The 26,518-nt window shown below is 35.8% G+C and overlaps 1 protein-coding gene across 3 annotated transcripts in view; it reads right to left on the bottom strand.

The window, feature by feature from the left end:
• The window catches only part of UBR2 (ubiquitin protein ligase E3 component n-recognin 2), a 49,234-nt gene that overhangs the window by 20,589 nt on the left and 2,127 nt on the right, over positions 1-26,518 (bottom strand). Inside the window, exons 2-23 of one of the 3 annotated variants that reach the window (XM_088531686.1) lie at positions 24,469-24,728; positions 22,227-22,305; positions 20,982-21,095; positions 19,958-20,085; positions 19,029-19,167; positions 17,457-17,519; positions 16,226-16,346; positions 13,235-13,342; positions 12,534-12,622; positions 11,781-11,879; positions 11,611-11,709; positions 9,505-9,668; positions 9,309-9,408; positions 8,190-8,318; positions 7,253-7,436; positions 6,530-6,591; positions 5,626-5,736; positions 3,702-3,767; positions 2,223-2,345; positions 1,787-1,850; positions 1,286-1,410; positions 189-241 (exon numbers count right to left, since the gene is read on the bottom strand). In XM_088531686.1, the coding sequence (XP_088387812.1) occupies positions 189-241; positions 1,286-1,410; positions 1,787-1,850; positions 2,223-2,345; positions 3,702-3,767; positions 5,626-5,736; positions 6,530-6,591; positions 7,253-7,436; positions 8,190-8,318; positions 9,309-9,408; positions 9,505-9,668; positions 11,611-11,709; positions 11,781-11,879; positions 12,534-12,622; positions 13,235-13,342; positions 16,226-16,346; positions 17,457-17,519; positions 19,029-19,167; positions 19,958-20,085; positions 20,982-21,095; positions 22,227-22,305; positions 24,469-24,728 (2,480 nt within the window). The remainder of the gene's footprint in view (positions 1-188; positions 242-1,285; positions 1,411-1,786; positions 1,851-2,222; positions 2,346-3,701; positions 3,768-5,625; positions 5,737-6,529; positions 6,592-7,252; positions 7,437-8,189; positions 8,319-9,308; positions 9,409-9,504; positions 9,669-11,610; positions 11,710-11,780; positions 11,880-12,533; positions 12,623-13,234; positions 13,343-16,225; positions 16,347-17,456; positions 17,520-19,028; positions 19,168-19,957; positions 20,086-20,981; positions 21,096-22,226; positions 22,306-24,468; positions 24,729-26,518) is intronic. The other 2 variants (XM_088531695.1, XM_088531703.1) reach the window with 2 other exon arrangements.

Here is a 26,518-nt window from a genome sequence, read left to right on the forward strand (position 1 = left end):
ATGTTAAACTAGAACAACTAAGAAATGTTGCTCAAGAGACAACCTAGAAATCAAATATGCAATAGATAGTATTTTGAGTGATGTACACAAGTTATGGGGAAAACAGTGACCTAGCCCCCTTCTGTCTTTTCTTTTTTACTAGTATAGGTATTTGGCTTTTAAAGCTGTAATAATAAAGTAAAACATACTTAAAACAGGCAACTTCTTCGATCACACTTTCCATTCCCGTTTCCCTGTTCTCCTGCATAGAATAAAAAGAGGCAAGATATGTAAGTATCAAAAATACCTTGTCTTCAAACGTATTTCTAATTATGTTAATCTTTTACTGTTTTTCCCTACCCTAGCAAACTTAGACGTAATAGAAAGAGAAATTTTAGTTTACTCAATATATATATGAGGTATGTGTAAGTCAATATTTCTGTTTCCTAAACTAAAATAAATACAGGAAAGTGTTAAAGAGTCACAGAAAAAATGACAAAGCCACAAAACAAAAGGTAGCACGAGAAATTAGCTCCAATATGTAACAAATTGACAATTTTAAATCACATCCCTTTCATACAATACACATTTGCAGCAGTTAATAGTTCAGGCAAAGTGTATTTTAGACTGACAATGGGATTAATTTAGAATTCTAGCATAAAATGTTTTCTTTCATCCAACTCTAAAACATATTTTTGTAAAAGATAGTTTAAGTTTCGATTTTTGATTCTATACTTTCTCCTTGAATCATGTTAAAAGTTTACCCTTTTTTAAATAATGACCTTTTGAAGTCATCTTGCCCATCTTACACAAGGATAGCACATAAAGAGAACTACAGAGGACTACAGATGATTTCACACAAATTTCATATGAACAAATCATTTATGTAACACTATGAAGCATCTTTGCTATAAGTTATTATATTGTGCCCAGTATTTTCAACCACTTTTAGGCTTCATAATAACAAAGTTGATATTTTTAAACAGCTCTGGCAACAAACTTCCATCTTTTCACTCAGGACTTATTATCAGAATACAGAGACTGACGGCCAGGAGACTTGATAAGAAATAGTATTAAAAAGAGGAAAGCAGCTCTCATATCTTAACATCTGAACGACGCAAGAGCCTTCTCCTTCTATTCTTCTTTCCTACCTCTTCCTGACAACTATTAATCTGTACCTGCACTAATCTTACTTTTCTTATAATCATGCTGCTCCCAGTCCTCATTTAAGTGCATAAAAATATTTAAGACAGACATTTGCGGTAATATAATAAGGCTGAAGTTACATTTTTTCCAAGTAACTTACATCTTCGGGTAATGCCTTTACCAATTCACTGTGAGCCATAGGCCTGATGCTCAGCTGATGGATGATCTCTCGTTTGATTTCATCTGTTGCATTTACCTGCCCTATTCCTGGGCTGAATCGCTCTCCTGTGAACAAAAGGTAACAGGAGCTTTAAGACTTTTAAAATACTACTTTCTTTTCTGTTCTTTTGCCACTTAAAAGAAAAGAGTAGAAAACAAATATTTTGGGGGAAATCCCACCCATTCACCCAACAGCACTCACAAATATCATTGAATTAATTTAAGCTAGTTTCAAGGCCCTAACATCTTTTTTTTCCACAAGCAGAATGAATTTGCAGGACTGATACTTGTACCTTAAAGGAATTAAAATTGAACTAAATTCTGCAAGTCTTTCCACATGGGAAAGTAGTTTAGGCTGCATTGAATATGGAACCGAATGAAATATGCTCATTCTATACCATTAAACAAATTGAGAAAAGGAAAAAAATGATTCAAAACTTACCAACAATCATTATAATGAGGTATAGCATTTCTTCTATAAGAGTGTTATTTTGTTGAACAACATCCTGATTTAATATAAAAAAAACATAAAAAACATTCATGCAAGAATAAAGAAATATTATTCCGTAAGCTGAAAATAGTATCTGTTTTGAAAATATTATCATTTTTCCACACTTACACTTCAAAATTTAAATTTATGAAATGCAGTCACAATTGCCTTAAAATTCTTGAATAATGCTACAATTATACATCAGTTTCTTACATCTATCATTTCAACATCTATATATATTTAGGCAAATTTCAAATTGTGAAACTAACATAAGGTATGGTTACTTCTCTATTTTTGTCAAGAAATCACACAAAGCTAACGCAACCGATTACGACATATTTTCAAAACCAAGGTAACAAATTTTCTATAATGGCAATATAAATACTACCTTGTTAGTATTCTCTGTGCTAAATCTTTTGCCATAGTCTGGAGTACTGAATATCTGATAAAGTTCAAATCGACTCAACATTATCATCAGGAAATGATTTGGATCCATCATAGATACACCTGTCTGTTAAATCAGGAGAAAAAGAGATTGGTTATTATAAATGGTGTTATAATACCTGGGGTTATTAAAGTATATATATATGTATTCCTTTCATTCACAGTATATTCCTTACGATAGTCATTTTTCTCCCTCTGTCCTAGCCCTATATATTTAACTACTTAAGCTTACCCTCATAGGGCTTCAATAATGCAAGTGACACCATTCATTTGAATAAACACCATTCTCTGCTTTATGAAGTTGATGCCCTTGCAAGTGTAAAATATTCAGGGTAATTCTTTACATCCCAAACAAAATTCACAAAAAAGTTTTTGGTTTTCTTCCACTACTCTTCCTGCTATCCCAGCTCCTGAGGGGCATATTAAATATGTGTTTAGCACTTAATATATACCATGTACTGGTTAAAAACAAAACAAAAAAAATATAAACCCTCACAGATTCTAAGTTGCAACTTTCACAACATTAGGAAGACTTTCCAAACTTTCCTGGAAAGAATACTACTGATTTTTAAATCATGTCATGCATTCGCTTCCATTTCTGAAAAATGAACTATTAATAACTGGCTAATTCAGCTATATTGCTACTCAACAGGTAAGATTTTAGCAAGTTTTTTTTTTTTGTAATATTTTAGCAAGTATTTTTTTCTTACTCATAACAGGAATATCTTGAGAGAATAATTTCTCACAAAAATGCTTATATCCACGTGATGGTGAACATCACAAATCAGGGATAGATCAAACCTTTGTGAAATACGTCTGACACCAACACACACACATTGTGCTGGGCAGAGCTAAGTCTAAGTAAGATTTGGAGGTCCTCTTGCGAAAGAGTTTTCTGTATTGGTCACTTGCAAATCTTCAGCTGTAATAGTTTTCATCAATTCAATTTAGATATAAAGCATCAGATCTTCTTGGGTCAAGACTAAATGCACCCTCAGTTTTGGGTTTCAGCAGAAATTTTACAATATAGCAAAACTGGCAAAACACTGTATGCACTTCTACCTTCTATCCAGAATTTTAAAGGTCAGTTTTGATGGAAAGAGAAAAACTGAGAAGGGGGTAACACAAGCAACGAACCCAATATTGAAGACTCATATAACTGCCAGTACAGCATCATCTGCTGGTTAAAATATTACATTTTTAAAGGATGCAGTATCACATAGCCATTACACAAGAAGTTTTACACTTTCTGCAGAATGTTTAAAAAAAACATACACAAGCAACAAATGAAGAACAGAAGTTCATCCACAAAAAAAATGACTTTTTTTCCTTGCCATTAAAGGCTTTTGATGTAGCTGTACACATACACACAAACCCTTAAAATGCCCAATAAAAAGGCAAGTTGGTTGGTATACGTGGTTACCTGAAGCATGACTATGTCCTTGTCAAACATCTCCCTTCTACACTTCACATTATGATAGTAATAAATCTGGAAAAAAAAAAAAACACAATATTTAATGAATACTATAAATATTTAGCAACTATTATATTTTTCCAAACTTTCTTTCTGGAAAGAAAACTCTCTTACCATATAGTATTAGTGACTCAAGATATATTAAAAGCCTGTAAAATTTATTTTGTTATGTTTGTATACAAAAGTATTTGTATTGTACTCAAGTATAATTTTCAAGCATCTGAAATTCATGGGAGTAAAAGACCGTGCAAGTGTTCTTTCTTTGCTGCACAAAATGCTCTTCCATGAGCTAAGACCAAATCTTTCAGGAGTTGCCAGTTTCAGAATAATGTTACAGTAGCAATTAGAGGAGAAAAAAAAAAAAAAAAAACACACACACAAAACAAACAAACAAACACAACAACCACCCACCACCATGAAATCTCTCACACACCAAAAAAATTAAAGAACACACCCAAAAAACACACCAAACAAGACACCACACAGGCTGCAAAGTTTCTAGGTAGGACTGAGTACTATCTCCGGTACGCTCTACCTTCCTTGAGTGAGTGGAAGGAAGTTTCTCATCACTTCTGACAAATATTACGTCAATTAGACAGCAGAGCTTGCCCTCTCTTCCTCCAAAAGCAAATCCACAAGCAAATACCCATCCCTATCTTCTCGGAAGGAAGGCTACAGTATGTTTCTGAACATGAGTTTTCTATAGTCAATGGAAAGAAAAACGCTTTTCTAGACCACAGAAGTCACTGTGCTCTAGTTTAGTCATTCTCTTAAATTTAAGATTCCCAAAATCAAGGGAAGTTAACACAGAAAGTATTTATTTCTCCATCAGATGTTGAAATTTCACAGTTCATATGTGTTTATAGTAGCATGGATGTTGTTATAGTGGTATATAGCACGGTTTTTGCTTTAAAAATGAAAACGAAAATATCACCTTATAAGAACATATTCTTTAGGTTAAAAGGCAAGAGTGACAGATTTTAAGCTGTGCACACAAGCTGATTTCAGCCTCCAAGTACACAGAAATTGCAGCTGTCTGATGAAGATGGAGACTTGTGGGAGGGAAAGAATATTTTCACACTTAAATCAAGCTAACACCTCACAGAACTAAACTCTATTTCTGTTATGATTTGTCTTGCTAAGTCACTTACCATCACCACCCTGGTGGGTGGCAACAACACTACAGAATCCATCCTAGAGCTGTGGTACTCAAAACACTCAGGACCTCGTTCTTACAAAGGCAGGGGAAAAAAGAAGTCCAAAAAGGCTAGTCTCCAGAAGCATGTGCTCGCTCGCTCTTCCTCTCCAGAGAGGGAAAAGAGAAGAACCACTGTTTCTAGCATGAACTTAATGCTTTTTTACTATGTGATTTAAGGATTATAATTGCCTTGGAAATAGTAGTACCATCTTACCTCAGAGGTGTGTATTTATATGTTTGAGGCATTTTTTTTACGGGAAGATGATGAATGCATTACCAAAGAAATACCAGTCCAGCGCAGCACTTTTGCCACTGTTGCTGGACAGCGCGCAGTAAACAAGGTGGGGAGTATTCACTGCACTATACTTAAAAGTGTCTTTACGAGCAGAGGGTTAAGTTCACTGAACACTGCAGTAGTACCAAGATTAAAAAAAAAAAAAAAAAAAAAAAAAAAAAGCAACTGCTGACCAAGAAACCAAAGATCAGTTTAAAAGTCTAAGCATTCAAGTAATCCAAGCGTCTCACTCCCACTGCCCTTCCACAACCAGATTTGGAAGTCCACATTGGGTTTTGGGGGTTTTTTTCCTCAATACAGCAAGAGAAGCTCTTGAGGTCCAAAATCACCATTTATAAACTTATCAGAAAAGAGAGATTATAGAGCTATTAAGTACTTACCTGATTAACAAGAGAGAATCCATTTCTTCTCCACATTCCTGCATGCACTTGAGCACAGAGGACTAGGCATCGTAGAGGATGTTCTATCAACATAGGCGGGCTAAGTTCACTCTGCATTAGAGACATAATATTTTCATATAAATAGAGAAAAGTTAAAGGAAATGGGGTCAAAATAGCAGAGAAGAGAGAACATTTTAGTCATTAAATAATTTCAGGAACATAAAAAAGCAGCATGTTCAAAACACATATTACAACCATTTGATAAGACTGTTTAGCTGGGTTATATGGGTTTAACAAATCTGATATTTAACTTGCTCCAAAAGTACTCTGTGTGGACTTAATTCCTTAGTACTTTTCATGTTTCAATCCAGTAACTGATATTTTAATTTTTCTTTCATTTAAAGATTAATCTTTCAAAACACATTTTGTCAGTTCTGTTCTATCCTTTCTATATATTTTGCTCTTTTTAACACTCCCTCCCACTCCCCGTTAAAGGAGCAGTGTAGGAACATGCAGGAAGAAAGAAAAAACTGGGGAACAAAACTTGGAACTCCAAAGCCCAAGGTGAAAGTAGGAGGTTATGCCAGCAGATATTAAAAAAAAAAAAAAAAAAAAAAAATCTACTGTGAAAAAAGAAGGTAATGCATGAAACAAAATAGAAATCTTCTGAGTCTTAAATTATTTAAGAGGGCAATATTGACTGCTGAATGCCTAGCCATGACCACCTATTCATCCTTCAACAGGCAATTCTACCCACTACACAAGATTACTTCCCTAAACAGAATTTACAGCAGAAAGATAATTGTTATTTTTAATAATATTTACTTTTACATACTCAATTTCCCTTTCATGATATTAAAAGTATTAATTTGATATATTGAATAATTTCCACTTAATTACATACCAGGGGCAGCAGCTCAGGAAATTTATACGCCACTTCGGTTTTACTCAGCAAAACATGCAAGCCTATACGAACACATAGAACACAGACATTACATAGCATGCAATATTTTACATAATTTCAGTAGGATAAAAAAAATCCAATTTCATTGCAGAGAATCTGCAAACTTATTCTACTGTCGGGTGACTTTGCTTCCATTTGAACAAAAATTCAATCTTTTTGAACACAACTGTTGGACAAGTTAACCACAATACAAGGGAAAAGATTTTTTTTTAATATATGCCTAATTTTCTAGTGACACCTTGGTTTGTTATCAGTAGATATTCGATAGACCTGCTCTATAACCGGACTGTCAAGTAGTTTATTCAGTCTTACAGCTAACCATATCTCAAAGGAATCTGTTAACTACAGATTCTGTTTTGTTTGACTCTCTTTGAATCAGGCACATGACACAAAAGGAACATGAGCTGCCTGGAGCATCCCCTGTTGGGGCTTACACAGCCATGAGAACTTCCCCCAGGCCTGAAACCACAACAACTTCTCCAAGGCTTAGGAGCATTTTGCCTCAAGGCTGTCCAACAGCTAGCAAAGGTCTCAAGTACACTCTGCTCAGGCTGTCCACAACTGGTGTATAGTTCCTTATGTCCACATAAGTTTCAGGTACGTTTAGACAATGTTTTGGTTACCTGAAATATTTTAAATGAAACACTGTAAGCTAGTTCATACCTGCAAGTAAACGGGAAACTGGCAGATGAATGCTAACTTTTTCCTGAGAAACGCAGTATCTGATGGTCTCAACAGAGTGGCCACACATACTGAGGACGATCGGCTGCTCGCCATCGGTAAAGCCACTGTGACACTGCATCAGCACGGTCAGGCATTTCTTGTAAGCTTCAATTAATACTTTCTCCTGCAAGAGAGATTGTGGTTTATGCAGATTATGAAGGAAACAGAGCTCTGCAAAAACAACATAGCCATTATACAGAGATATCTGTATCTGATAGTTTTGATACAGTATTTTCAATTTTACCTTTATTAACAGTCCTAGAAGATCATGACTCCAACATAAGCTGAATCATTAAGAAGGACATAGATATTGAAACTTCTCTAGGTTTATCTGCTTAAGGAAAGGCTCACTAGCACATTTCTTTAACTGGTACCATAAAACCTTCTGAGCAATGATCATGTTCTGTCAACAAAACATACAAGCTGACTAAAAGAGACAGATTAAGGCCAGTTTGAATCTCCAGACTTTCTAGGGTCACCTGCCTGTTCCATGGCAATAATTTACTGTGCTGAAGCTCTACATGTAATAAAGTTTGAAGCATTTATGATATAGAAACACAATTTACAGTCAGGCAGCATAGGTAGATCCAGGGCCTGGTCCTCTACTCCCTACCTTCTCTAGCAATTATAATCTAATAGTGTTTAGACAGACAACCAAACACTAGGATGTTTGACAGAGCTTTCAGCAGTATTTCTGCAAAGGGCTTCTACAGACACACACACACACACAGCACTGGCTTACAAGGAAAGATTTTTGGCTGGTGGTACACTTATGCATTTTATTCCATTGTTAACATATATTACTTTCAACATATATTATTAAGTTTCATCTTTTCTCACATATCAATAAGGAAAAGATAACCCAGAAGAAACTTACATCCAAAGCACACCAGTCCTGCATCATTGAAATAACAAGTGTTAACTTCATCTGCAGTGTAAATGCTGCTTCCCATTCTGGTTCCATTTCAATGTGCTGTCCTACTTGACGAGTTATTGGATCCATGCCCTGAAACCAAAAGAATTATGCATTTCAATAACATACCAGTGAAAAACCCCGACAACATTACATGAAGACAGGGCAGTGGCTATCTATTCTTATTTACACACATTGCTACAACATGAAAAAGAAAATTGAGCACCTTCTGAAAGGAACCAAATAGGTTTAAAACAACAAGGAAATTAAATGGGAAGTTGAGCAGGTATGAATACCAGGACAAGAAAAGTTTCAGATCTATTTATTACTACTTTTAACACTGGGGAAAATTTGCCATCATGAGCAATCATTCCTTTTTGCAGAGACTCCTACATATAAGCATCAATGTGAAAAGACATCTCACTTTTCAAAAATGTATTTTCTAGAGACATGCAGATAAGTACTAAAGACCAAATACTAACATGCCTAACGCAGATAAGAACTGACTAAAGACCGAGCACTAACGTGCCTAATCGGATCTGGGCCCAATAAGATAAACACGACGTGTTCTGATAGTTGCTACTTTTGAATATACTGCAGTTACCTTTAATAGACTAACAAAAGATAGGTATTAAGAAGTATGTTCTAGCCAGTAAAAGCCCCAATGCTTTTCAAATAAAAGCCCCAAATGCATTCAACATAATTCTTAATGTAATACAGGGCATTAAAAAGCTGAAAAAAGACCACAGTGAAGATGCCTACTTAGATGTCAGGAGATTGTATTCCTTAACACGAACTGCAACTCTGCTGACACTAAAGCAGTATCTTGAGCACGCATGAAGAAAGAATGTTAGTTAAGATGGATAAGATTTGAACAATTAAATGCATCTTTTATGCCTGTACAGCTGCAAAACATGACCAATTTCACATGTTTCTATTTGAACTGATTTTCCTTTTTATTGAATTCAAGTTATCATAAAATAGAAGTTATATTAAATTTCATCAATTTCTAAATCATGAAAGCTAATCTCTTGTTATAAAAGAAAAAGTTCTGCGTATTTCGTACTTTATAGATTTACATACCTGCATACATTTGAGTAACTCTAAGAAGGCATCAAAACCCTCTAGAAACTTGTGCCTCAAGTCATCTGACCACTCAGTTGGCTTACTTATCAACACATACCTGAGTGCATTAGAAACAAATACAAATGTTAGTTCCTTTTTTTTTTTTTTTTCTTTTTTTTAATTTATCAATTTAGCACACAATTAGTATACTTACTTGAGATCCAAAATAAGGCTCTGAACACGTCTGAATTTGAAAGCCTGTAGAGCAGTGTATCGTTCAAACTGAAACCTGCCTTGGATATCACGGTGCCTTAAGTGGTCCATAAAAGTTTTGATGATAGTGGTCATGAGATTTTCTTCCGTTATCAACATTCGAGCCTATGCCAAAGTAGATTGAAATTTGCTGTAATTCAAACATACTGGTAACAAGAATAAGTTTCATACATGACATTTTATCCAAAACAGTGGTAATGTCAGTATGCTCCGTTTTAATTATCAAAAGTCAAGCTTGCAAACATTCACTGAAAAAAAATCTAACCAAAAATCAACATAATTCAAGATCTCTTTTGTAACTATTTTGATGAAGAAAAATTCTACAGAAGTTCAGCTATTGTCAGGCTGTTGCTAATCTACTGTATCATTGTTAACTTGTACCTTCCTTTAAGTAACTGTTGCCTCCTAATAATTTAAGTACAAGTTCTTTATGACAGGGACATCTCTTCTGTTTTCTGTCCATCACCTATCAAGCCCAATGGCAAAAAGCCCGAGCCTCCCACATTCCTAAGAAACTGCACAGCTGGATTTCCACAAGAAAATTATGCAAGATGCCCTATGATTCCTATGGGGGGGGGCTACAACACACGTCCATGTGCTGCAGGAAGGGGCCAGCAGGCACCGCAGAAGCTGACGTTGCGGGACTGTCTCCTGTGCCCTGCCTAAGGCAACCCAACCCTGCAGCAGAACAGGGCGCCCCGAGGAACCCACTGCTATCTCCTGTGGAGGAGCACTTCCAGAAATCCTCCCTTCTGTTGGCTCTCCAAGGAAAACGAGATGGGTCTTGTGGCGCTCAGGGCCAGTGGAGATTTTATTACATGGCTGGTAAATTCAAGATTGGCCCCCTTGATCTAGCACAATGCTACTGTGGTTGTTGACTGCAGCTTCTGGACTCTACACTTGCTAATGACACTCCAGACTAAGGTTCTGGAATGCTCAGGGTAGGGCAGGATACAGGGAAAGAAGAGGAGGAGGAATCTAATGCTTAACATAAAAAGGGAACAAAACACCCTCTAAGACAACTGCCACAAAGCCAACAACATCAGTTGATTTAAGAGTTAGCTGTTAAGCAAGTAAATAATTTTTAAAATGCTGAAAATGGTATGGGGCGGAAAGTTTTAAATAATTTCAAGAGCCTAGTAAAAAGGGAACAAAAGTGCTCCTATATAAATACTACAATCATTATGAAAGCCCTGAAAAATACCCAGGTTGTCTGTATTATTACACATCTGCTAGACATGTGTAATAAAGCAAATCTAGAAAACAGCACCATCTAGAAAAAAGTACTTTGCTCAGTAGCATAATTGCTATGTTATCAGTCAATTATAGATTTCAATATTTGAAAGATTCAGAGGCACTCATTTTGAAACATTTCTCACTACAAAATTGTATTTTCACTTCCAAAATCTCCACCTCTCCAAAAAAAAAAAAAACAAAAAAAAAACAAAAAAAAAAAAAAACACAACTGTGTAGTTAGTATTACTGGGTAAGAAAGACTTATTTGGAGGTTGGAAGGAAAAAAGGGCTTTCCCAAACACATATAAGCTGGTGAAAGACCAGCAGACCTAGTGAACATAGCCTGAAGCCCTGAAACAAAAACTAAACAGAAGCATGAAAGGAGGTTGTTCTGAGTCTGTAAGCACCACAGGAAGTAATACCATAAAAATAAGCCTCATGCCCACAGTTAACCGCACCAGGATGGTATGCTCTGAAACTGTAGCATGCAAGTTACATGGTCTTATTTCTACAGATAGTAACTGTGACCTATTATGAACAGAAATTAAAGCATTATGTGTGTGACCATGCATAAATATTTAATACCTTAAAAATAAAATCTCAAAACTGCTTTAGGAAGGCGGATTCAAAACTTCATGACACTCACGTACTTAGCCTTGTAATCCACAGCAAACTGTGAACAGTTTGACTACTGCAATGTCCTGCTTTTCCATTGCAATAATGTTAGAGAATGCTCTCTGGGTTCAGTAGCCTCACGTGGCTTTCAACAGAAAAAGATTTCCTTTTTTTTCTTTGGTCTTTCAGTACTTACAAGAGAAGGCACTGTGAATATCTGTATCGAGAGGTCAGCAATTGAGAACTCTCTGTCGTGGTCATCTTTCATAAAATCACTCTGCAATCGCTCATAGTTCTATTAAGGAGGCAAAAAAAGGCAAGGAGTGCCAACTATCAGTTTTTAAAAGAAAGACAGGTACTACTCACCAGAGTAGGTACAGTGAAGAGTTGGACAGACAGAGCAGCCACCGATACTGCCCGTTCGTGATCATCCTCCATATAATCTCTCTGCAACTGCCGGTAATTCTAAACAACAAGGGGAAATTCACCTCTAATCCACACTGACCTGATTTTTTTATTTAAGGGTGTGCTCTGGGAAACTAATGCTGTGATAAAGGGACAAGTAACTCTATTATTGAAATACGTTATATAAAGAACATGACACCTATCCAGCTTAGGCATGGGATCTACTCACTCTGGTTTTCTTAAGTAGCAAGTAAAATACGAGCCTTTACTGTGAAAAAGTTATTTTTAGCAGTGAATACAATTCCGCAGTGCTGACAAAGCATTTCAATACGAGTTACTGCAGAAATACTAATCAGCATTACTGCATTTCAAACACTATTTCCAAGCACTGCTGGGACAGATTGCACCTCAACAGTGGGGAACAATTAGCTCTCAAGAAGTGGCATCCTATATTGACTACAAAAACAAAAAGTACATCTCAACTGCCTTAATTCTGGGGAACTTGTAAAGCTCATGTTCTTCCTGAGAGGTGAAAGGCTGGCATAACAAAGGTTTTGAGGACAGAAATAAAGCAGCCAGAATTTAATTTCAATTTATCACCCCTCCCGCCAAAAAAAGTTCTGGATAGCAGCTCCCTTGAGGCTCTGCATACTGACTAAACTCTCTTGGCTGAACTGTTTAAGCTTTCAATGTCTTTTTAAGAAAAATACTTACTCGTGCAAAGCGGATGGCAAAAAGTTTCTTGTATTTCAAGTCCATAAGCAGACTGCTCATAAATAACTGATGATAAACATTTCTAGCACCTATCAATAAAAATGAAAGACTATGAACAACCGCTTTGTCGGAACATCATGGCAACACTTACAAATACGAATTCTTACTACATGAATGAAGTCTGCAATTCAGAGCTGCTCTGATTTCTGGCAGCTGGTAGTAAAAGACGAAGAGCAGCACTTAGAGACAACATGCAGGAGTGAGCAAGAGCCCACCAAAGTGCTTGAAAAAGAGTGCAAGAGAATGGGCCCCGTGGCAAGAGAGCACAAGAAAGCGAGAGGAAGGGCATGCATGCATGTGAGAAAGGGCGCTTGTACAAGAGCGATGATGCATGATCTAGATACTGAGACCTTGTAAAGCAAATTCACTTTGCTATTCACTGGCATTTTCACCTGCATATCAAATTAGGTCAGAAATTCATGCTATGAAAAATTGGATACAGAAAAGCTCCAAACAGCATCCTTATGTTTTTGTCCTCAATATATTTTGAAATTCACAATGAAGGGACAAATTATAATTATACAGGCAATTTCATCTCCAATGTACCATAGCAAAAATGATCAAACTTTGACAGATGCAGCAAATGGAAAATATCGTGCATAATATCACTCAGCATTTTCCTGAACTTGGAGTAAACTTACCTTTCCACAGTTTAGAATCACTCAGCATCAGCTTATCCACAAGAGAAGAATTCTCACCATCTGGCCCTTCCTGTAAGCCAACCTGACACAGTATTCGACGAAGGCCATCTTATCAAAAAGAAATAATTAAACAAATTTAAAGTTAATTATACCTTCAAATAAATAGTACATTATTTTGATATACTGCAAATTTTCATAGTACACAATATGCATATTGGTGAACATTTTAGTTCAACAAACTTTTTTAATTTTTGAATTGCCTCTCACAAGAAGAGCAAGAGACGCACCATACTAATAATAAGCAATAAATCAGGTCAGGGAGGGGAAATCATCAAAAAATGCGTATAAGATAAGAGACTTTCCTCATTAGGAATGAGAGAGGATTTGGTTATTGGTTTTAAGTCAGGAGATTCCTAATCTGCAGATACCTGCTATCTGGAATTTCATGAGTACACTCTGTTTCTTATGAATACTGTAATTGAAAGATATTGACCAAAACTGATGTTCAACACTCGCTCTTTAACCCATATTTTGGCAACCAGATGGATGTATGTAGGCTTTTTGGAAAAAAAACAGTTAAGTCCCACCAAAATTGCTAAGTATTACACAGCTTCATGATACTTTTTGGATATTTTGAAAACAGATGAGTTTTACATTGCATATATGACTCATGTTAAAAAAAAATAATGTGTCAGCTTAGTCAATGAGGATACTATATAAAGGCTAGACAGGGCCTTTCAGCAAACATTTCAAATGCGAGAATTGTTACACGGTGCACTTTGTCATGTGTGCTATTGCAAAGAAGCCAAAGCACTCCACCAAAACCATGCACTATCAACTCTGAGAAGTTTCAAAAGCTTGAAATGGGAAAACTCTGTTGCCTCTGTCACACACATGTATAAATATCATCCACTTACGCAGAAGAAAGTATTCCTTTCTAAAATTTTCTAATACATGGCTAAACATGTTAATAGTAAGTTGGATGACCATGAGGAAACCTCCTAAAGCAAACACTTTACTCATAACTGCTTCACCTATATGTGTACAAAATCCTGAACATCAAAATAAACAATGCAATGAATGCAGAGTACGAATGCTCTTTCTCATGGCTCTGTTGTAAAGGAAGCCACAAACCCTTTTCCTATATCTGACTGACTAGTAAAGCAAATATAACTAGCGTTTAGCCTGGACAGTTCTGCACTGCTTGGTACAATGCTACATGTATATTCTGTGAAATCTTACTCTTACTTTGCCTTCAGAGTTCAGATTCAAATCTTTTCCTGCTGTTAACAGAGACCCTGCCACATTCTTCAACAAATGGTAAAGAGACCCTTTTTCACAAAGAACTGGTATTTGCTATCAAGGATGCCACAGTCAAGCTTGTGACAAAAACCCCATAGTAGAGTTTTCCCTTTATTCACTGTCAAGAGTTTAACATTAATTTCTCCTACCAGTATGTCAAAACAAAATGCAAATATCCCACTGGCCAGGATTTACAGAGCACGTTTCCTTTAGCTCATCTTCCAGAAGAACAGACTGGTTAAAAACAGCCTGGATGGCCTGGTGGTTTGTTACCATTTGTCAAAAGATATTTCTTTTTTCCCCCCAGAAGTATATTTCACTTCAAAGTATGTTGAAAGACTCTATCCCAAGGTGCACAAGGCAGTTAAAGCAGCCGGGCACGTAGGTCACAGATGTAAGCACACAAGCATAATGCTTACCATCAAACACTTTCTTGCCCTTCTGAATCATAAAGGAAACCAAATTTAATGAAGTGAACTCTACAGAATTTTAGAAACATCACACACAGATGAAGCAAACTGAATTCAGTGTTTTCATTAGCAAGTTCAAATTGCCTTTTCACAGTGTTAATTAGGTGTTGAAAATCAGTGACTTGAGTAGCAGCACAAATGACTTGGCACAAAACTGTATCCAAAGAAAATTAGAAAGACTGGGCCTGGCTGAAAGGCACATCAAAAGGAAAACTTACCTCAGAAATGAAGTATCCTCATGTCTCTCCTTTATGCTCATATATACTAAATTTATATACAGCAACACCTGCTTGAATAAACTGCTACTGTATTTTCTCAACTTCTCAAAAAATGTTAACTTATACAAATATAAATTACCTATCTTTCACAAAAAACCTCATACAGAGACCCTGCACCTGTCACCCTGGCTAGTTCTTCAGCTACAAGCCTAATATACAATAAACTCTGAACAAACATTGTACCTTCGCAGGAGGATGCATATACAATGTTACAGTGAGATTCCTCCACTGATAATTCTTAGCAACACTTACAGCTGCACAACAACATTAAGTGCTTTGGAACTGTATCTGCACTGATACATTTTCCTTTTGTTTCTCCTCAAGGTCTGTGCCTCTGCAACTTCATAATTCCTAAGGACAAAGGAGGACTCAAAACCAAACTAACATGTAGCCTAAACACACATTTTGATTCCTTCACAGAAGCCTCTTTATAAATATCAATTAACACCTCATTGGCTTTATATTTTTCCAAAAGCCATAATGTCCTTTTGTTTTCTCTGCTGTTCCACTTAACACTGCAGCAAATCTGAAATGTTCACTTTCAACGTCATTCTTCAACTAACTTCTGAATAATTTTTTTTTTATCTATGCAGACTAGTTATTTTTAGCTTACTGCATTCATTTAAAAAGGACTAAGGGCTGAGAACTATCTTGCCAGCGTAGAGCATTTGACAGCAATTCTCAAACAGATTCTGCTCAACATCACTTAAGCACAAAGCAGCAACTGAGCACAGAAAGCAGGATGGGCACCACTTTCCAATGGAATTTAGAGCTCAGAACAGCACTCCATAAGCAGAAAACAGAACGAAACTTGACAAGATATTAATAGCTTAGCTTTATGCATATCACATATTTGAAGTAAGTACTTGAGACACTACTTGAAGTCAGCTTGCCTCACACACCTTCTCTAGCTTGTCTTGACAAAGTTCAAGTTTGCCTACCTGAATATCCTATAATACTGCCAAGCCAAGTTAGGAGCTTCAGACCAAAGCTCTGGTGGGCAACAATAGACGAATGCATAACTTGAACCTTCAGTGGCTTTGTCTGACGACTAGTATTTCTCTTAAAAAGAAAAGGAAAAAGGTATTAATGTTTACATGAGTAAGGGCTAGCACACATTACTGCACAGCAATACAGTATTCCTGTAATTAATCTAAGTATTTTTAATATTAATACACACTCATTCTAATAACAAACATCACTACTGAGAACAAAACAAAACCAAAAAGTCTTACTTCTGTCCTTTGAAGGACATTATTAGTCAATATTTAGGCCAAACCATTTCCCACCCCCATCCTCTTATCAGCGTACACATAGATCTACTCTGTGTTACCAATAAGCAGCCTCATGCCCAGCTTAAGGGACCCATGTACATTTGCTCGTCACAACGTGATACACAAGTGACACAGCTGTCTAAGAAGGAAAAACTGCTCATCTATGCAGGGTTTCCAGAAATAAACAGTTAAAGCATGAAAGCATGGAATGAAATGGAATGTAGTAAAACTGAAATAGAAGAATTCTGTCACAGGCAAGTATTATGAATATATATAATGAATTTTTTTTTTTTTTTTTTTTTTTTTTTTTTAAGTTTCACATTTGGATTCTACCAGCACATCAAAGCTTGTGACTGCCATAAGAAGGCAACCAAATTATATTACAGGGAAAAAAGAAAGCAAGCAGCTTAATTTCATTGATCTGAACTGGCATGCAGTTACAGAGGCTCACATTTGGAACTCCTGCTCAATGTCGGAGACTCCTAAATTAATGAGACATGGCAAGCTATATATTTTTAAAGCATTTATCAGGACTTCACTGGAAAAGGTTTAGAGAAGCAACGTTATAATTCAAACCCTGATTTAACTTTTTTTCCATTAAATGCTATTTAAAAAAAACTATACGAAAACATCTCTGTTACAGTAGCTCATAGGTATTACAAATATTTATACAAAAACATTTGTTTGTAAATCTGTTTGTAAACATCTCTACTTGTAAATATGAAGTATTGTTTTATTAAACTGACAAACGATATCAAAACAGAAAAAATACCTACGAGCTACTGTAAACCATTTTGACCCCCAGCATTTTTTTTATTATGAAGAGTCAAGGGTAAAAAAAAATTAAGAAAAAGTTGTAAAACCTTTTTTTAAGATGAGACAAAAAAGTATTACTTACCACTATTACAGATTTTGCTTGATCACAGTACTGAAAGTCTCCATACCGAACAGATCTGCGCCCCTTTAGATTTATAAAGTAGCAATATTACCACCAACTTCCTAACAAGCAGTTCAAATAATATCTTTTACCTTACCATAAAATATAAGGTAAAAGTTTCAGATACAAGCTAATATTGTTTCTATTCCATTTTCAGAAGTACTGTATATAGCTATACACCTGGCTTCCCAAAAAGCAACCTCTACACTTCGTTTCATACATGACAGTATCTTTTTTAAAAGATGGCACTAAAGCTGAGTGGCCTTCTTATCTGACATAAGTAATTACCTAGTTTGTTTCAAAATTGGAAATTTTCACATTCTGCAAGTCTTTCCATACTGCCAATACATATGCTGAAGCATAGATAATTATTTTATTTATGCAGTACTATATGCACACCATAGCTTACTCAAGCTTTAGCTCTAGTCTGATGCCAAAACATAATTTCAGGCAGTATCTTTTCATTTATTTTCAATAAACAAACTTAGAAGTAGTAGAGAGATCTATTGTAAAGAAGTATCTCTTGGTCTCCAACGTGCAACCTACGATGAAGACCATCAAATCCAGCTAGCACACAATGAGGGAACAGTAGGAAAAGTTATAAATATTTACTAATATCACAGACAAATTAGTGATTGTACACAAAAAAAAATAATGGAGTACTAAGCAACATAAAGCACTTATTTTCCATCTACTTCCTTCATTTTAACTCTTAAAATTACAAAACGATGGTCATATTCCATTTAAAAAAATCTTCTCCAAAAACATTAACCACAAGCAAACAAGATCTTAAAGGACATTCAGTTTCAGAGCAGCTGCTTACAGGCTCATGCGTAAATAATAAAAACTAGTTGGGCTTTCAAAGTTGTCCGGAAGGAAAGTGGCCTCTTCTTAAAAACACACACAAGCTAGAAGACAGCTGGCAGACTTTTTTTGTTTGTTTTTTGTTTAAACTAACATGCTAGTTAAAACTATATTGAGTACATAGTGGTTTTGCACTCAATGTTCTTTTTATATGTAAGAAATGCTTTACCTCTTCCTGCCATCTTCTAAGAAATATCGGGGGGAAGCTAGATTAGAAACCACATAACAAGAAGTTCTACGAGCACTGGAACGAAAGCAGCTCATTATGGATTTTTCCTTTTACAGTTGTCTGGTATTATTGTTTGAGAAGCTCTTCCCATGCTTGCAGCCCATGCAGGCTCTCTTCCAGGTTAAACTCTTGGGTGTATAGTAAGGGATGAGCTAAGGTTGCTGGTCTGTCCTTGGTTAAAAAAAGGAGGTGGGGGAGACACCTTGTCATCCACCCTCTCTGGAGCACAGCTGCACTGACACACGGTACCACTGCACTGACACACGCACCCTGTATTAACTCTGGTCCGAATGGGCCAATGAACTACAGGATTTCAGGACGGCCCGACACGCAGGGCGTGCTTGCATAAACCACACTCCTTTGGCACACAGACTAGAGTAAGTGTAGTCATAAAATAAACATTAAGTTTAATTAAAGGTTCCAGCATGGTATTTACTTACATCTCTATCTACGGTTGTTGCAAAGCCAATAGCTTCTTTCTGTGTGCAGTTGACAGCTTTCTGAAGAGTATATATAACTTGTTCATAGGTGTGGACTTCATCATTAAAAAGCATGCAGTAGTAAGTGTCACTCTTCTCGCTTCAAAGCGAAATTAAATACAAAATAAGCAAAAACCTCATGGCATTAGTGCAACAGTTTAGCATAAGCATTACTTTGGAACATTGGTCAATTCTGAATATGTTGTTTCCCACTACGGAAAACAGATTTCCTTGTAGCATATTCAATGTTTCCCAAAACCCCTGAAACGTTCTACTGATCTACATTTGCTTCCCCAATCCTACATAAAGGTCTCTATTAAACAACAACAACAAAAAATTTGGAAGTCTTAAAAAGCCTCAAAATCATTGTTTAAACTTAAATAGATTTCAGTGCTATTTTCAATGCAATCTTTTGAGTCCCATTATTTTTATACATAGTGCTGTTCTTCACACATCAAAGTTACTAGCAGAACACCACAAGTGCACCCATTTTAGCTATGCTGCTACAATACACCTCAATCTTCTATCTAGTATCTAATAAATGGATCACTGAAGTGTAAGACATTTTGACCATCATAATTTCAACAATTTTGACTGGTCACAAGAAATTGACCTTCCACTTGTTTTGGGCAATTGCAACTTATTAAAGCTTCTCTTAGATTATTAAGAAAAAGAAGGTATCAGAGACAGTTTCACCACTACAAAGAGAAAGGGGTTGTGAAGACACAAGATAACGGAAAAATAAATTAGAAATGATTTTAGACTATGTCTAAAACATACTTGCAATGGAATTTTAGGAAAGACAGAAAATATGCTTGAAATAAGAATTTACACTTCTATTGTAAACACCTACAAGCCTTGCAAAGGCAGAATACAAATATTATACTTACGTCATCTCTAGACCAGGCAATTCGTTTTCTTTTTCCCATGTTAGTATATCGACTGCATATTTAAATGTAATAGCAAAAATATTATAAGCTCTTGCTACCATATCTTCTGATAAGTGCACAAGGGGATCCTGAAAAATAGCAGTTGAGAAATGAAATGGCTCTCGATGGAAACTTTGTCAAATCTATAACTCCTTTTGTTAAAGATGATATAAGCATCTTCAGTGATGTATTTCTTTGAATAACTTCACATTTGATAAGACATAATAGGATCAATGATCAAACATTTTCCCCTAGTTCTTCACTGACAAACATCAAGCATAGAACCCAGCATTCAGTATCTAAACGCTGACCTTCCTCTGATCACTCAACTTTTCAAACACCATCATGTTTTCACTTTCATGGTTCCCACTTCCACACACATTGCAAGAGATTTTGCTTTCAACGCTCATTTGCATCTAAACCTGTTTTGTCTGTGCCTTCAAAAACATATTTTGAAACCACTGTATCTTTTATTTCACTTACCAATATTAATATACAGCAGAGTAGAAGAAAATATTGCCTTGTTTTATATTTAACATAAAACTTGGGGACAGGAATCCTATCTGACCTTGTACAACACCTGTCTTGTGATAATGATTTATGATGCAAGTTCAAAGGTGCAGTGATACATAAATCATTAAATGCATGCAAATATTTCATAATGATGAACCTGTGTTTCAGTCTTGTTCACAGATAATTGTTACCCTGTCACATGGGGAGCACACATCCCATTATGTGGATTTTGCACCTTCCAGGACACCCTCCACCCAGAGCTACAGCAGCAGCCACTAAAAAAGGTCACGCTTCTCTCCCTGCTGCAACATAGTAGCTACTGCCATTTCTCTCTCTCTCTTTTCTTTATTTAAAATGTACTTCAGATACCCAGAGCCATCAATAAAAAAAAAAAAAAAAACCCCATCTGATCCTCCTTCTTTTTTTTTTAAAAAAAAAAAAAGTGTTTTAGACATATCTCAATGGTTATTACCTCTTCTTCTGCAGTCTCTGAAGTGTTGATTTCATGCTTTTTACAATAAGGACCTTCTTTCCAAGCTTCTGTATCACCACAGTCGCAGAACCCTCCTCCACCTGACGTGGTCATCTATAGTTATTTAAAAACAAACCAGTTATGTGAATATATCTAAAAATGTATGGTTTAAATGTGGCTACTCATAGGCTAACATAAAAGCACAATCACAAGTTTAACATCTGACCTAAACATTTTTGCTATACCAGATTCCCATGTTTTAAATTAGAACAAAGACAAATCATTTCATGCAGCAGTGCTGTATAATGAGGAAAAGATGTGTTGTTTGTAAGAACAGGAGTTAACAGACAGAACTTACAAGTTTTCCACGTTATCAGTTTTAGTAATCATAGAAAAAAGTATCTAGATAATGCAATTATATATTTACACTGTTTCAATAAAATTGAATTTTAAAGCTAAGAACACCTGAAGGCAATAAATGTAATAATTCGGAACAAAAACTATTAAGTAATTCAGAGAAAGGTGTTTTTTTTCCACCTATTTTTGGCAAACAGGTACATATCATCTTACTATCAATCAACAAAACCAGATGGGCATTAGAGAACATTTTCTCATACTTTTGAATGTCAGCTAGTCTTGTTAATTCACTAAGCAGGCAGACTAAGAACCTCCAAGAGGTACCAGTAAATCATGTCAGGGAATTCAGAGAAGAGGGGGAGTTGCACTGGGTTTCTCCAGGGCCTTTTTTGTTTTTTTTTTTCCTTTCTTCCTCCTCTCCTTCATTCTAACATTTACTGTAATTATGCAGTGTTTTATATTTGCAACAGGGCAATAAAATATTGTCAAACAAATATACCAAAAAACTCACAGATTTATGGAAAGCCTGTAAAAAGCCTGAGCATTTCTACTTATCTTCCTAACTTATAAATACAACAAGCTCCTTGCATTTTTGTCCCTACTACTAATAATCTATACTATTGTTAGTAGCACAAACTAGTAAAACAAACATCTAAAGCTTTATAAACTTCTTTCACATTTACAAAAAAACCTCACTATTATACAAAGCTAATAATGATGTAGTTAAAGGAAGTTTTTAATATAAGTAGTTTCTTCAACATTTTTTCTATACCTTTTAAAATAGTTAAATATTAGAAGTTGTTTACATCCTTAAATTACAAGCAATGAATTTTGTACAAACATAAAATAACTAGCAACTACATTGTAGATTTAAATCACATTACTAACCCTGTATCGATGGTCTTTATGAATACTTCCAAGAAAGCACTCCATGCACAACACACAAGTTGGGTCAACTGCACAGTCTCTGAAAACAGTAAGGAAAAGGTATTAAAACAAATATTTTCACCTTTATTCCATATTTTACAATAGGTAATTTTCAAGCAGCCCCAATGTGAGTTTTTTGACAAACATATATATTATTCTGAAGATGAAATGGAGGGTTTCCACAGAGAAAGCAGTCTGGAAATGAAGAAAAGAAAATTCTGTTCTCAACTCCTGGAGGGGGGGGGCGGAGCAGGGCTATAAAATAAACGCTTGACTAACACACTGTGGGACAGGTATATAAGCAAAGAAATAACTGAATTATAGAACAATGTACAAATTAACTGTAAAAGCTCAAGCAATTTCTCTTAAGAACAGAGTACAAGCATTGCCACGTTTTAACTAATCAGAATACATATTTTCACTGAATATTGGGAAAAAACTGCATGCAACAGACTACATCAACCTTTCACTTCTAAGTTTAGCCCTATACACTCTCTGAAGAGGGGACAAAATTTCTTCAACCAGGAGGCCAGGGAGCATAAGAAGGTTCAATCTATAAGCACACCTGTAGTTAGAGAGAAGCAGCAAAAGGGGCAGAAAGAATCAGTGGAAATTATGCATTACGTGTAGATGCCTACCCAAGAAATATTGAAAAAACATAGCTTCTGTAAGGCAACTGATTTCAATAGTCTAAAAGTTGAATAGTCTAATAGACTGTATTCTTCCTTGTTTTCATCATACTTGAGGATACACTTCAAATAAAGATCTGCTGATCTTGAAAAAGCAGGTGTTTAGAAGATAAAAACAGAATTCCCACAACTTCATCAGTTCAAACAAAGTGCATTTAATACTTAACATATCATTACTTCTATGCTGGGATGCAGTTGGACTTGCATTAGAATTGTAGTTTCAAGGTTTGTTTTTCAGTTCTTTAGGTCCAGATTAAAAAAAAGAAAAAAGTAGAAATTCCTTTCAGTCTCTGATACCTTCAGCCTTCAATCTCAAAAGGAAGAGAAATATGTAGCTAATGATATCTAGATCTCTCTACTCTTCTTCACATTGTGAAGGAAGCACCTGAGAACGCGTATGCGAACAAAGTGAAGAGCTTTCTTGGCAGTTGCAGGCATCTATGGCATGCCATCAATTCAAGATCATTTACCTCAGGCCGAGAGGCTTCAAAAAATTTCCAATACTACTACTACTTCTGACTGCTGAAATGGAAATGCAGGAGAGGCAACTTGATGAATAAGTATCTTAAGTCCATTCTCACCCAGAGCTTCAGTCAATAACACCTGGTATCAAGTTTCTAAAAAGAGAGAGCACTAGAGTAAACTTCTTCTACAGGTATACCCCCCCCTTCTAAATGAAGGGAATGAATAGAATCCAGCAAAAGCACCGAAAGCAGGAAAATAAACCTTCAAAATAAGACAGAGGTCTCACCCACACCAAAACCTCAGCTCTCTGAAAAAGGAAAGACAGAAAATGAAAGAAAAAGGCTCACTATCAGAAGTAAAAATTATTATTATTGTTGGAGTTCAAGAATCGAAGAGCATGACAAAAAGCACACAGGACAAGAAAAGGCTGCGCTAGAGGGGGCACAAGCTAAATGTATCAAACTACTGAAGGTTCAAGAAAGGAAGAATAAAGAGATTACTGTACATTAGTAATAAAAATCTTATTTTTAAGCCAGTATAAAACACCTGCAATTGATTAGTAACTTACAGTACTCTTCAAATTGTATATGCTTTTGAGAAAAATGGTACTTTGGGGAGAGCTAGAGAAAGGGACAAGGCAAGATAAGCTGATAAAACTGTTTCAGCATCCAGTGTATTAGTTGAACAGGTCAAGGAAAGAGATCCATATCACAGGATCAACTCTAATAGCTAATATTAAACACCTTAATTTATATGCACATGTACCTGCCCACTTATTTTTGATCGACACCATGTAATCGCATTGACAGTTCACCCAGCTGCTTTCTTCATCTTGCATTTCTTTTGTACAGAAAACACTCTATATTAAAACACTACAGATTTGTGAACAGAAAGGTACTAGTTGGTTTAATTTTCCTTTAATCCCACCCTCCACAAAGCATTGTAAGGTAGCTATAAAGATACATTCGTGCTATGAACATTTTTTTTTTTTTTTTTAAGGACAGTATTTTCATCTAAACCTGCTCGCAAATTAGAAATGCTGAGTCTACCTGCAAGAGTATGTAGGTTCTCCCACTTTAAAGACACGGCCACAGAGATGGGAAGGTTTGTTTGCTTGCTCAAGCTTTGGAAAGCCAAACGCAGGATCTTCACCACAAAGATACCACTCCATTGGTCCCAGCAAAACTTGTTGTGCCAGCAGGTCTTCTCTTTGAGGGGCAGGGTTAGGACCTCTGCAGTATATTTTTGGTACATAATAGGCCAGGTGCTGGTATACTTCTTTCTGAAGGTCATTTGTTTGCAGCCATTTCTTTTAAGTTAAAACAAAAGAATAAAGAGTTTATTCGTTAATAGAAATAGAAACAGCAACCACAACTCTATATGAAGAAGCATTTCTTGCCATGCTTTGCTCTGTAAAGGTTAAACCTACAAAATCATGCAAGACAAACAGTAGGAAAGGAATCATTTGTTAACCAGCTTGGACATTTTATCCTTTTGGCATACAAAACCAAAAAATTAAGAGACCAAATTCTTAAAAATTCCTGTAGAATGCACTACCCGGAAAATGCCCCAACATTAGCAGCACTTGTAAAGTGAGGTCAAAACCCACACGGGTTGTATTTATTTGCACTGCAAACTGCTGCTGCCAGCTGGGCTCTCAGAGAGGAAAGGGAAGCCTGGAGCTGGCAAGGGACAGGAAGAGACAGAAGGCACAAAGGGATCAGCAAACACACCATTATGGGACATGCCACAGCCCCTTGGTTTCAACAAACTTATCTAAGAAAATGTGGGGGAGGGAGGGGACACTTCAGGGGAGTTGTTTCTCCTACCTCAAAAATAACTTACATTATCTGAATTTTATTATTTTAGGAATGACATTAGATCTATGAATTAGTCGATTTAAAGAGAATTTGTGCTGACATCAAGTTTTTAAAAAGCCAAACTAATCTACCTGCTGTAAGCCACCAGAAAACTCAGACCTTTGTTTTCTCCCCCCTGCATGTGTACACATACACTCACACATAGAGAGTAAAAAAATAATATTCAAAATAATATTTCAGCTGTGTGCATTACAATTTTATGAAGGCCTAAATTGTCAATTAAGCCTACTAGCTTTCTATAATATGGGAGCAAACACATCTTGCAAAGGTGCAGTGACTAAAACACCTTACATAAACAGCCTCAGCCTGCTAATTTTACTATAAACATGACAACATGACATGAATGGCAAGTAAAGATTCAAATATCAAAGTAAAACTATACATGAAAAGGAAGATTTAGTTATACCAAAATAAATAGTTTTGGTAATCAAATGTTACAGCTTAATTTACAACTTAAGAACTTTTATATGAGAAGACACGATTGTGGTAATTCCTTGAAGATACAGGCACAGAGTTTGCACAGCATTTGCACCATTTAATACTTCTTAAGTATACATATACATACATATATATATATATTTTAAAATCTACAAGACTACTTTCTCTAAGTCAGAATTTTGTACCAAAAAAAGCTTATGTGTCAATACAGCTCTTAGACAATGGAATAAAATGCCTCCCTCATTTCCCTTTCCCTAAATTTAAAAACATAATCTAGTAACTGTTTTTGAATTGATTAGCTTTGATGCTTACAAAACTAAGTTTTTTTTTCCAAACAAACCCACGGAAAATGGTTTGTTTTTTTTTTTCCTAAGAACCAAGAAGTTTACAGTTAATCCCAATGTGGACTAATCTCACACCAGGATTATGAGAATACTCCATTTACACCTTTTTTCCTATCTCATGAATCTTTTTGTCTTTCCATCACACTTGTGCCAAGGCTACCACTGCATGAGGAACTGACCTAATTGCAGTGGAACCAGCTTAGTCTCTTCCATAATCTCTCTTCAATTGCATCATTTTTGGATCATTTTCTAGAGCACACATAAGTTACAATGTTTGCAGTTTTTGAAAAATGTCTTTAATTTCAAACTTTTAAATCTGTAGCACACTGGCAGTTCTATCTAGAAAATACCTAATGCTTATGAGTTTCACTACAAGCTCAGTCAAATATCTAGCCAGAGACACTTCTTGTTCCTCAGGTAAACAGCTTTCCCTTCCC

This window comes from Tinamus guttatus, unplaced genomic scaffold, assembly GCF_059628265.1.
Source record: "Tinamus guttatus ecotype Peru unplaced genomic scaffold, ASM5962826v1 Tinamus_guttatus_pri_ptg000033l, whole genome shotgun sequence".
Classification (NCBI taxonomy): domain Eukaryota; kingdom Metazoa; phylum Chordata; class Aves; order Tinamiformes; family Tinamidae; genus Tinamus; species Tinamus guttatus.